The following is a 13165-nucleotide window of genomic DNA, read 5'->3' on the forward strand; positions in this document are numbered from 1 at the left end:
GCGTGGAGCAGGGTTCATGAGCATGCAAGCAGAAGTGAGGAATCCGTGAATGCTAGTGTCTATCCTTCTGGGACTTGTGCCTCTTCATGTTGGAGATTTCTACCACCATAACAATTATTCCACTGTTGATTAAATGTTTTTTTGGAGAAGGATTTTGTAACCTACCACATTATTTTGCACAGTGGCGGAAAAGTTAATTGTTGGGCCTCATGTCAAAAACCTGGGTAGACACCTTCTCGCCTTTTGGTCCCCCCTCTCTGCTCTCAATAGAGCAGAGCGGAGGCCTCTTCTGTGCATGCGGCCTGGTGCTTCAACCCAGTGCGCATGTGCTGGACCTATGAGGCCTCCATTTTTTGAGAGCAGAGCAGAGGCCTGAGGGGGAAGCAGAGGAGCTCAGAGGTGGGGGTGACCTGGCATTGCCAGACCCCCCCTCCCTTCAGGTATCCAGCTAAGTTTTAAAAAGACCATCATGGCTCCACCTGCATATTGCACATTGTTTAATGGTGTCTTGGAAATTGTCTTCGCAACAGATTAATCTTCATTGAAAAATGGCATTTTCAATATTCAACTTCCCAAATTCCGGCAAAGAAAAAGTCACTTAATCCTACAGGATCAAGGGAAAAGTTAATTATATGTTAAAAAAGTGTAGCATTTAAAACAAGAATCATTTCTATCACTGAGATGAAAGTGTCAGTCTGCAAAGTACAGTGAACAGTAAAAGGTTAATGAAGGAAAGCCCCCTCTTTCTTTCTCCTCTCTCTTCTCACCATCCCATTTTCTCCCTCCTCCCCTTACTCTTCACGTGTGTGACTGGTTCTGTGGTTTCCTCCCCATTGACAGGCAGCCGCCTCATAAACCCCCGGCCCTCAGCACTGTCATCCGAATCCAGCTTCTCACACAGACTGAGTATGGGGACAAGTCTGCACTCTCAAACACAGAGATTGCTTTATTCAACAGCTTTTCATATCTGATGCTCTCTTTTTCTGGCTGCAACAACAGTGGGAAAGATAACTTCTATCAAGCACTGATTCACTAAGGATTGAGCATTTGTTTTAGTGAACCCACCATCATCCTGATAATAAAAATAACTTATGCCACCCGGGTATGACTACAGGTTATTTTTATCTTAAATTCCACTTACTTTTACTAACACGAGGATCATCTGGACTCTGGATTTGAATAAGGCATAGAGCATATTTTTACATTCCAGCTTAGAAGAGGATACCTTGTGTCCTGAGCACCAATGCTTGATAGACAGCATCTTTATCTGATGCCAGGGACAGAAAGGAGGGGTGTGCTCTTGTTGGGCTGCTTTCTTGTACTTTTTGGGTTCTCAGCTGCACAACAGGTCTTCAGCGCAGAGTCCAGACATGGAATGCAGGATGCAAAAGATGGACCCACTGGGGATGTTGTCAGCAGGACGCGCAGGAGGGGATCACAATATGCCCTACACGGGTAAGTAGTGACCCTATGAATAAGTAATGTTTTATATTTGTAAATGCGTATTGTTAGCAGACATTCATATTATCAGTTGTCATAATGAAGATATTGTTTGCTATAATAACTTGAACTCAGTTGTCATGGTGTCAAAAATGAAAAATGCAGTTTTTATTGTCATACTAGTACTCCAATGCTTACTCTGCTGCTAGTGCTTCACACTTATTCTGTTCTACACACCTTGCTTTTCTACACTCCATGTGAAACCCAACACCAGTAATATTTGGAGATGCAATAGCACATGTTGTAATGTCTAACAAAGCTTTGCTGTAATCCATTCGATTACTTTGTAGCATCAAAAATACCTGATCATCTCACATTTAGCTGTTAAGTGGCTGAATGACTAATGCATTAAATTGTGGCTCTTTGCTTTAATCTGTACATTAATTTGGATGAGTGGTGTTGTAAGATAAGGGTTTCTGCATAACAGTGTGTCAGTGTTAGAAGAATTTATAAATACAGTGAAAACAGTATGCATATCATACCCAAATTTTGATACCTTCCCGCAAACTGCTTCACTTTTTACTGAATTGGATGGGACGGGGCCTTTGTGACGTCATTCAATGCGAATCTCGTCATCATGGCCATGCCCCCTGTTGTGTGATGGCGCAAATTACATCACTGCACATAAGGGGATGGGCCCCGATGACAACGTTGCTATCGTGCCGCCCCTTACATCACCATCGCCATTTATTTATATAGCGCCACTAATTCTGCAGCGCTGTACAGAGAACTCACATCACACACTTGTCCCTTGGTATCTCCTGGGGGGAAGGTCCAGAAAGCAGGCTAGTATGACAGTGTGTGCAATATTCTCACTCATCTCCAGTGACTTTATGTATGCAACAGTTAAGCCCTTTTTTATACATCATTGAGTTAAGGATTTCTTTTCTTTTTTATTATTAACTAGCTGACATAGTGAATATCAAAAACAGGAATTGTTTTGAGATCTGGAGACCAGACAGTCGCGTACAATGTGTGCAAGCCAAGTGTGGTTTATAGAAATACCCCCTCACTCTTGGTCAAATTTAACCTTTTGCAGGTATTTTTTAGAAAACGATCTTATGTTGTGTTTGGGCTTTCCCCACAAATGGTTAACCTGAGTATAATACCATTTTATATACCTAATGATCATTAAATATACATATATTCCCCTATTTAAATGCATGCTATACAAAATATATTTCTGATGTTATAATTGTAATTTTTACTATTCTTCAACAAAGACTTATGTAAATAAGTATTACACTGTTCAAGTGGCTTTTTCTTATCAGTCCTTTCATCCACTGGCCTCAATGTATCTATGTTCTATTACTTTCTTTTCAGCAAGTGCTATTGAACATAATGTATACAATCTGTAAGTGGACCTAAATTAGTGTTAGTTTCCACAAAGTCAAATTTATAGGTTTGTTTGAACCAGTAAGGCAGTCATTACATTCATTATGTGAACACTAGGGGGTTTTCTGCATCCTCTAATTACAATTTTATAACTGTTAGCTATTTCCTTGCTCAGAGTACTCTGTGCAAGGGTCGTTTGTGTTTTATGAATGAACTTGACCAGGGGTTTGCTTACTTTGGAAATCTTGCAGGATTTCTACTGGCAAAGTAAACATAGATCTAGGCAACACCAGCTAAATAAGTAGCAAAGCCTGTTTATGTTTGGTATGGCAACAGGTCCATATTTATTAAACTTTATGTTACATTTTCGGTCTCCTTTTCTATTCATAGAAGCATTTATTAATGTATAACATTATTTATCTTTACTTATTGTGCTTCAAATATATTTGCAGGGGAATAGAAGCTCTAGCCTAGTATTTGGATGCTTGATTAATTAATTAATTAATTAATTAATTAATTCACCAATTAATTAATTCACCAATAATTAATGAAGAGCCACCATACATTCTAATGGGAGTTGTAGTATCGTATGATAATTGTAGTACTCTATGATATGCATTAAAGGATATTAAAGGAAAATGATATATTATTTTTATGGAAAGTGCATACTATTTATATTTGCTTAACTGTCCTACAATTTTTATTTATTATTATTTTTATTTTATTTTATTTTTATTTGTATTTATTTTTACACATGACCAAAACACTCTTCACAAATAATTTTATCTCTCAGCATATATAAGTGCATCCTTTGACATCACAGAGTGCCTGCAGCCACTTTGTGGACTGAACCAGATTGGACCTATATAGTCACCAGCAACTGGTGACATCACTGAGGCACAAGGCACCCGACTGGTAGGCAGAACTGATATTAATGAGAATTCACTGATGCTTTCTTGTCTCAGTGATGTCATTGGCTGTCAGTGAATTGGCAGAGCTGTACTCTTATGGTCAGCATACAAAATGACTCCCTCCACTGTGTGTGTAGTCCAGTGTTAGCTAACCTGTTACACTCCAGGTGTTGTGAAACTACAAGTCCCAGCATACCCTTCCAGCAATAAGCTGCTATATATTGGCAAAGCATGCTGGGGCTTGTAGTTTCACAACACCCGGAGTGTCACAGGTTAGCCAACACTGGTGTAGGCTGTACATTAACGTCTGGCAACTGCCACAGAGCATTCTTGCCTAAATAAAGTGATGCAATTTAGAGTTCTCAACGGAACAGCTCCCCTGCTGGCCAAAGTATTATAAAGAACTGCATAGTCATCATCATCATTTATTTATAAGGCGCCACAGACTCTGCAGTGCCGGACAGTCAGCTTTACAAGTTATACAAAATACCGATAAACATAAAACAAGTGCATACGAGGTAAACAAAGGAGGTGCAGACATGACACGGAGGGTTTAAAGGGCCCTGCATGTGAAAGCTTACATACCAGAAGAAGGAGGCAAGTTAGAGACAATAGGAGTTATTGGGACAAGAGTGAAGAAGAGAGGATGAGCAGGTGGAGTGTGTAGAGGCAGTAGTCCCAGATGGTGGTAATATATGTAAATATATAAATAATGTATATATGTGTGTTTAGTTATTTATATATAACTAATATCTTTATTTATGTTATTATTATGATTTTTATTTTCCAAAGGCCAAATGTATGTGGATCTAGATTTCACTCTTACTGTTGCCCTGGATGGAAAACGCTCCCTGGAGGAAACCAGTGCATAGTCCGTAAGTGTGTACTTTATTATCATCGTTTATTTATATATATCATTTCTTTCCTTTTTTTATTTGAAAATTTCTCAGCTTCCCATCACAGGGAAACATTATGCATAATAGGATAGTTTAATGTGTGCAGAAAAGGATGTACAAATAAGTTTAAGGCACAGTCATAAGACATAGTGCTAAAGTTTGAAATTAGACGCAGGTATGCTTTTGTGCTACTTTGCATATTAAATTGGGTTTGTCATAAAACTGCAAACGGGGAAAGGTGACATGTAAAAACGGAGAGAGAGCACAATTCCTTTAGCTATTCATAGTATACATAATAGAAGTGCAAGCATAAATTTCCAAAACACATAGCAGGTTATGGGTCAGTTCAGTGCGAAGTGCCGCCTGCACACATTGTCATCTGTTCATCATCTGTTCACCTATAATATCAGATTTTCTGCACATATCTATCGGGAGCAAGGATTCCATGCAGAACACTGCCTCATTGTGTTTCTTCTAAAGATGCAGTCCTGCCTTTATTATTTCAACATGTAGCAAATGAGTTAGTGTTATCTTTTGTGAGGATGAGGACCATTTAACAAGCTAGAAGGAACATCATCATCATCACCATCATCATCATCACTACTTATTTATATAGCGCCACTAATCCTGCAGCGCTGTACAGAGAACTCACTCACATCAGTCCCTGCCCCATTGGAGCTTACAGTCTAAATTCCCTAACATACACACACACACACACACACTAGGGTCAGTTTGATAGCAGCTGATTATCCTGGTAGGTTAATCGGCTGCTATCAAACTGTTTTTGGAGTTTGGGAGGAAACTGGAGCACCCAGAGAAACCCACGCAAACACGGGGAGAACATACAAACTCCTCACAGAGAAGGCCATGGTTGGGAATCAAACTCATGACCCCAGTGCTGCAAGGCAGAAGTGCTAACCAGTAAGCCACCGTGCTGCCCATAAGGTATGTTTGGCTAGGGTCAGAGTACTCTTTTTAATTTTTTAACACCTGTGTCCTCAGTTTTGTGGGTGGAGATAGAACAATCAGAATGTTCACAGCAGCACATAATATTTCAGGAAATGATTATGATGATCTTTAGGGAACCTATGACCTGCCCATTGATAGGATTATGTTAGTGAGGACAGGGCTATAGAGACAAACATGAAGCCATAAACTAAGAATAAGATAGTTGTAGGAGCAGTATCCTCCTAACTCCTGCCAAACTGATGTAGGAAGACTGTGGGGTCAAACACAAAACTATATGAAATTAAATTCATATATCCAACTTGTTTAAAGGATTTACTTAGATAATTTGAATGCCAGGCTAGCATTTGTAAACACTCTTATATGTGCAAAAGCACTCAAATCCATGGTTGGCTAAATGATATTCAACAAAGTCTTCATAATCAGCATTAGGTCCCTCAAGGGGGGTATTTTATTAACTCTGAGCAGTAGCATTAAGTGTTCAGGTGGCTAAACTGCAGCTTAGCCTACGCTGTCTAGTCCAGTTAGTGAGTAGATATAACAATCCAACAACCTTCTACATATACCATGTGGGAATTCTCTGTGGTCACTCTGTGACTTTCTATGAAAAGGATCAAATCATGGCTATTGCTCTGGGGAGGAGGAGGGGGGCTTCATGGCATTGTAATTTTTTGAGGACTGTCTGTTGTCCATTATTTACTTTCATAAAAATATTTTCTATCAATATGAAATATGAATTTGAGACAGCTCATTGTATTCCCTACTTAATACAATTCCGATATAGTACACAGAGTATAATGCTGTGAAAGTGATGTAAATATATGTAAAATATCCCAAATTATATATTTATATATTTGGAGAGTAGTGAATTCTCTCCTGTACAATATAACCCAGAGGTGTCCAAACTCGGTCATCAAGAACTACCAACAGTTCACGTTTTCAGGCTTTCTTTAATCATACACAGGTAAGTAAATCTATTTGTCTGAGTCCGTAGTTATCCCATCTGTTTCTACAGACGAAATCCTAAAAGCATGAATCGTTAGTAGCCGTTGAGGACTGGGTTTGGGTACCTCTGATAAAATCTTCTATTTGGTAAACAGTAGTGCCACATGACTCATTTGAAAGTGTTCCATAATGGAATGACCAAAGTAAGGGCAAAACTTGCCAGAATATTAAGATCAAGTTATACAATAAACTTTCTTGTTTATGTATAATAAGGAATAATGTACCCTCTAAAAAGGATATTACAAGGCAACCTAGATCTCTGTAATCTGTATAACAACACTCAATCCGCTGCTTGTACTTTTACATGGAGTTCCTCTGTGTCTTCTATATTTGCTGCAGGGGGTGCATTAGTACCATGAAATTATGCAATGTTCTAGATATCTAGCTGGCAAAATGTAGAAAAGATTTGTAAATCAAAAGTGCAACTTTTTTTTTTGTGAAACGGACTTGAGCCATGGACAAGTTTCTGAACTTATTCCAGTCATTCTTGTTATAAGACCACCTTAGCTCCCCTGAGTAATAGTCTTGTTTTGTGCTTTTTTTAGATGTAGTTACTTATTTTATTACCCCACACCTACCAGCAGTCTGGATTTTCCTAAGCGGGGTATTTTTTTGTGGGCCTGACCTCCTGAGGGAATTTAGCCCCATACTGAGTGACCTAGGGCTGGGTGTCACTAGTGCATGGGGACCCCATGCTGTAGGTTTTCCTGCTATACTGCCACGTGCCCTGTTTGTCATAGCCTGGTATTAGCATGTTTTATGGTCTTTCAGGGGCGCATTTTTTTAAATTGTTATTTATTATGTTAAAAAAAACACAATACAGTACATTACAAACACCTGTACTGCATGATATGCTTAAAGTGTATCATATCCTGTTACTGTATCTTACTCTTCAAGGGTATCTTACTCTAAAATGCTCATTTTACCTAGTATGCAGGCTCGTAAGTATCTTAAGACACCTGAGACTCTGCATGCTACTTAAATTGCATATTTTGTTCAGATTTACGCTTACGTTTTTTGCTTAAATTGCGTCCAGCTCTGCATCAGCATTTCCCAATGTGACATAAATATAATTAAATCAGAGGTATGCAATCTGTGGCTATCCAGTAGTTCTGAAAGTTCAGCAGCTATCAAGCCACACCTTGCCTAAGCACGCAGGAGAAGAGAAGTGGCACTGTGCAGCTGGACACTATTAAACATAAAGGAATATTGTCAGAAAGATTCTTCCACGGAAAGCCCTCTAGCGGTCTAGCGCTGTCCCTGGAAATGAAAGACTGCTGCCATTTACAATCTAACATATGTAAGAAAAGACCACAACCATTTTCCTTCATACAATGTATAATCTATACAACACTAGCAGAGAGTAAATTATCCCATCAGTATTAAACACACCTTCAGAGTGTGTAATTCATCATCAACATCATCATTAATTTACATAGCGCCACCAGTTCCGTAGAGCTGTATAGAGAATATTTGTCATTCACATCAGTCCTTGTCCCATTGGAGCTTAGTCTAAATTCAATAACAAACACACACTAGTGTTAATTTTATCAGTAGCCAATAAACCTACCAGTATATTCTCGGAGTGGGGGAGGAAACCGAGGCACCCGGGGGAAACCCACGTAAACACGGGGAGAACATACAAACTCCACCAAGGTAATGCCATGGTTGGGAATCAAGCTCATGACCCCACTGCTGTGAGGCACTTTGGGGATATAATCCCATACAAAAATAGTTGCACTGTATTGTCAGAAGGCCCAGATTCCACAATGATTAGCTCTTCTTTTTCTGGAACAGGTTTCCCAAAACACCCTGCAGCTACTTGTTAATTTGTAGAAATATGTTTGGATACTAATACAGTAATCCCTGAATTACTATACCATTTGTAATATTGGTAAATCTATTAGTGCTGGGAATTATACAAACATTTGCATTTTATTAGTTTTATTCGAGTGAACCCTTCTTCAACACCATAAGAAGGTGCTACACCCCCAGGACTGTAGTGAAACCCACTCTAGAGCTAGTTTGACAGCATCTCTGCATGCAGGTTGTGCTCCTTGCACTCACTACAACCATAAAGAAAATACGTGGAATCAGTGCAGTTACAGGTGTGCACCCTGGTATAATGTCAAAATCATACTTGCTAACTCTCCCGGAATGTCCGGGAGACTCCCGAAATTCAGGTAGGTCTCCTGGACTCCCGGGAGAACGGGCAAGTATCCCGCATACGGTATTCACTCATGAAAATGACGCGATTTGCAGTGAATCGCGGCATTTTGGCCCCGCCCACATGACAAAATTATGTTTTTGACGCGATTCACCGCACCCTGTCCCCTCTCTCCCTCTAACCATGACCCTGACCGGGATGTCCTGGAATTGCCTTCTCAAAGGTTGGAAAGTATGGTCAAAATATGTGTATGGCACTGCCACAGACCAAAAAGCTAGACTTGCTCTATGAGCCTGAAGTTTTTCAAGTTCATAAATGACCCCGACGTGTATTGGCAGACATCACTGGGAACCCAAGCTGGAATTCTAGCTAATATCTCCTTTAGGTCTCCTAGTGTCTTTGTTAAAAGTCTATCAGGCCACTCCATCAGCTTTCAGTAGAATACACATATTGTGTATCACATCATAACAGTGTTTTGTGAACATGAATTATAGTATTGAGTCCAAGTCAAACTGATCAGTCCATCTGTGTACACTTACTGTGCTCTTAGACTTTAGTTTGTAGCTGTTAACATTATATATGTAGTAAGAAACACAGTTTTTCACATCTATCAGACATTATTTTAGAAAACCAATATTTTAAAAATAATAATTAGTACTGGCAAGGACCTAATGACTTTAAACAAATGAATTATATATCTTGGCAACAAATACAATATTTTTACTAGTACTGTATTTATTCTTTATAATTTTGTGGTCTTTAAAGACCATATAATCTATGTCAAATACACAGCCGTATTAGACAAGAATTATGGTACTTGTTAATTACACAGGTGCCGAACTTGACACAGAGGATGAGCTGTGCAGGATCCTGCCTTGTGTCCTCCGCTGCACTCTTGGAATTTTTTTTGTCAGCAGACATACTCTGTCTCTCTGTTCAGTCATGAAGCTGATAACCTAATCCCTGGAATGACAGGTATACGAAGTTCATGTAAGAGCAGCTCCTCAGTTTCAAGCGTAACATCCGTATAATTGACAAGTTCACTTGGCATGTCCATGTCTACGTGAAAATAAAAAAAAAATACACTGAGGGCCTGAGTCATTAAGGAGAGCAAAGCAAAAAAGGAGTAACTTTGCACCTTGGCAAAACCATGTTGCATTTGAGGTGAAGGTAAATTTAAAATGTGGGGACAGATTTAGAGTTCAGTGTAAAAATATAGCTACAAAGTATTTGTGTGCTACATGATAAAGCAGCTAGTATTTTCCTTACGTGCAAAATAATAAACTAATTTGCACCCCATGCATTGTAACATGGTTTGTTCCTGGATCAAAGTTAATATTTGGTGGTCTCGTGGAGAAAGCGTGTTGCTCTTGTGGTCTGTCTTATTTATAGTGAGTCTGAATTTCCTCTATATTGTGCTTATTGGAATTGGCTTTATTTTGTCGTTATACCGATTGTCGGAATTATCTGATTCGGTATAATGATTGCCACCCATATATACTGTACATCTACTGATCTACTTAACGAGTACAGCTGAAAATGTGTATTTGCTGACGATACCATCTAAAACATACTTGACAACTTGCTGAAGTTGGCTTCCGGGAGCCTGCCGGGGTAGGTGGGCGCGATGGGGGCGGGCTCCAAAATTTGCGTCATGACGTAATGTCGCAAATACGCATCATTTGACAGTAGGGGGCGGGGCCAAACGCAGCGATTCCCAGTGAATCGCTGCATTTTGGACCTAATTCTGTCCACTTCCTAGAAGTGGGCAGAATTTTGCCAGATGCGGGAGATTGCCACACTCTCCCGGGAGTCCGTGAGACTCTCACAAAATGCGGGAGTTTCCCAGACATTCCGGGAGAGTTGGCAAGTGTGATCTAAAATGTGTATTTGCTGACGATAACATTAAGATGAAGCATAATTATTCTAGAGAGAACTCCCTGTGTGACTGGTGCTTGAGGATGTCATTTGTCCATGATAAATGTGTTCACCTGTATATATTCTTATAATATTCAATTTGACAACTCTCCTTGGTGCATCTATTATGGAATATACAGATTATGTCTAATGTTATGATACAATTTGCTTCTATAGTACTTTGTCACCCACAATACACGTACACAAATACATATGAACAAATCTTGCAAACAGTACGTAGATGAAACTTTAGATAATTGTTTTCACATGTACTCAGTCTTTCCAAAACTGTGAGGGAAATATTTCCTTTGGAATTTACATGTCTTGAGGATAGTGGTGATACTCTGTTGCTTAAATGTCTTTTAAGAACATTGATTATTTTTTGTTACAACATGACTAAATTAATACAAAGATGCAGTATCTTGTGCACATAGTAAGTTATGATCATATGTTTTACTGCTTTTAAAACTCTGCTTAACAACTACAATAGTCTCCTTCAACGAATATATATCTAATTAGAACATAAATGTAGTAATACATAATGTATTTAAACTAGATTTCTTACTGAGTCACCAAAGGAAAAAGTTGAATATATTAAAATGAAAACGAGCTTGTTTAACTAAAGTCAACAGGGAACATTCCACATCAGGTATATAAGGGCTTTCCCAGGTCATCTTTTGGCAATATTTACAGGTTCTTCACAGCCTGATGTATTCCAGAACTTCAACAGCAATAACATAATTTACCTTTTATGTCTCTAAAGCACCACTAAAACTAAAATTATATATGTATATATATATATATATATATATATATATATATATATATATATATAGTATATGAACAGCATTAGTGACATCCCCAGTGTTCATTTTATATAGGTACATTTTTTACGGACAACAACTCCCAGCACTGTCCTCTCCTGTTTCTGTGTACCTATTCCGGTAGCAGTGGGAAGTGGAAGAAGTCCTACAGTGAACATGTTCAAATGATCAGTATATACAGTCAAGTCCATAAATATTGGGACATCGACACAATTCTCATATTTTGGGCTCTATACACCACCACAATGGATTTGAAATGAAACTAACAAGATGTGCTTTAACTGCAGACTGTCAGCTTTAATTTGAGGGAATTTACATCCAAATCAGGTGAACAGTGTAGGTATTACAACGGTTTCTATATGTGCCTCCCACTTTTTAAGGGTCCAAAAGTAATGGGACAGACTAAACAATCCTACATCCAACTTTCACTTTTTAATACTTTGTTGTAAATCCTTTGCAGTCAATTACAGCCTGAAGTCTGGAATGCATAGACATCACCAGACGCTGGGTTTCATTCCTGGTGATGCCCTGCCAGACCTCTACTGCAAATGTCTTCAGTTCCTCCTTTTTCTTGGGGCATTTTCCCTTCAGTTTTGTCTTCATCAAGTGAAATGCATGCTTAATCAGATTCAGGTCAGGTGATTGACTTGGCCATTGCATAACATTCCACTTGTTAGCCTTAAAAAACTCTTTGGTTGCTTTTGCAGTATGCTTCGGGTCATTGTCCATCTGCGCTGTGAAGCGCCATCCAATGAGTTCTGAAGCATTTGACTGAATATGAGCAGATAATATCTTGGAATAATCGAGTTATTGCGAAAATAATGTGTTCTATTTTGTACCTTTCACTGCAATAAATTCTGCTTGATCTTTAGGGTGAGCCAACAACATCCCATTAAAAGCATTGAATAACACATCTCCAACGTGGGGGTATATTTGCTAAAATGCGGGTTTGAAAAAGTGGAGGTTTCCTGATTGGTTGCCTATAGCAACCAATCAGATTCTAGATAATTTATTTAGTACATTCTACAGAATGACAGCTAGAATCTGATTGGTTGTTAAAGTTAAGTGTTTTTGCATTGTGATAAAGCGTACAAATTGGGAAACAACTTCCAGTTTCTCTCATCCCCACCTCTCATCTCTCATTGCACATATAACAACACCTAATTTACGTGAATTGGCTTTTACTGACACATAATGACACTTAGGAAAATCCTATTAGAAAATAACCTATCTTGGCATGCAAATCTGTGAGCATTTGCACTGAGCCATCTGGGGTAAACTCTGTATTTTAAAGGCAATTCAGTGATTGTTATACATGCTTGTTTGCTGTGATTTCATATTTACTGCATTTACCAATACTGTCTTTTTATTTAGCAATTTGTAGAAACAGCTGTGATGATGGATTCTGTTCCCGTCCAAACATGTGTACTTGTTCTAATGGACAGGTTTCCCCAACCTGTGTATCTAAAACCGGTAAGTTTGGAAAATATACTTATGCTATAGTTATTTATCCATTTATTTATTTAGCACTTTTCATTATTAGCAAATGATGATCATGTAAGTAAAATTGTATTTCCCAAGGTTACAGTACTAACTTTGCAAACAATGATAAAAGAACAATTCCAAACATTTAACAAGCTACAT

The 13165-nt window shown here is 38.6% G+C and overlaps 1 protein-coding gene across 1 annotated transcript in view; it reads left to right on the forward strand.

The window, feature by feature from the left end:
• Positions 1-868: 868 nt before the first annotated feature.
• The window catches only part of FBN2 (fibrillin 2), a 238268-nt gene continuing 225971 nt past the window's right edge, over positions 869-13165 (forward strand). Inside the window, exons 1-3 of the mRNA XM_075178804.1 lie at positions 869-1455; positions 4539-4621; positions 12896-12994. Coding sequence (XP_075034905.1) covers positions 1244-1455; positions 4539-4621; positions 12896-12994 — 394 coding nt within the window. The 5' untranslated portion in view covers positions 869-1243. The remainder of the gene's footprint in view (positions 1456-4538; positions 4622-12895; positions 12995-13165) is intronic.

The sequence above is a fragment of the Mixophyes fleayi genome, chromosome 1, assembly GCF_038048845.1.
Source record: "Mixophyes fleayi isolate aMixFle1 chromosome 1, aMixFle1.hap1, whole genome shotgun sequence".
NCBI lineage: Eukaryota > Metazoa > Chordata > Amphibia > Anura > Limnodynastidae > Mixophyes > Mixophyes fleayi.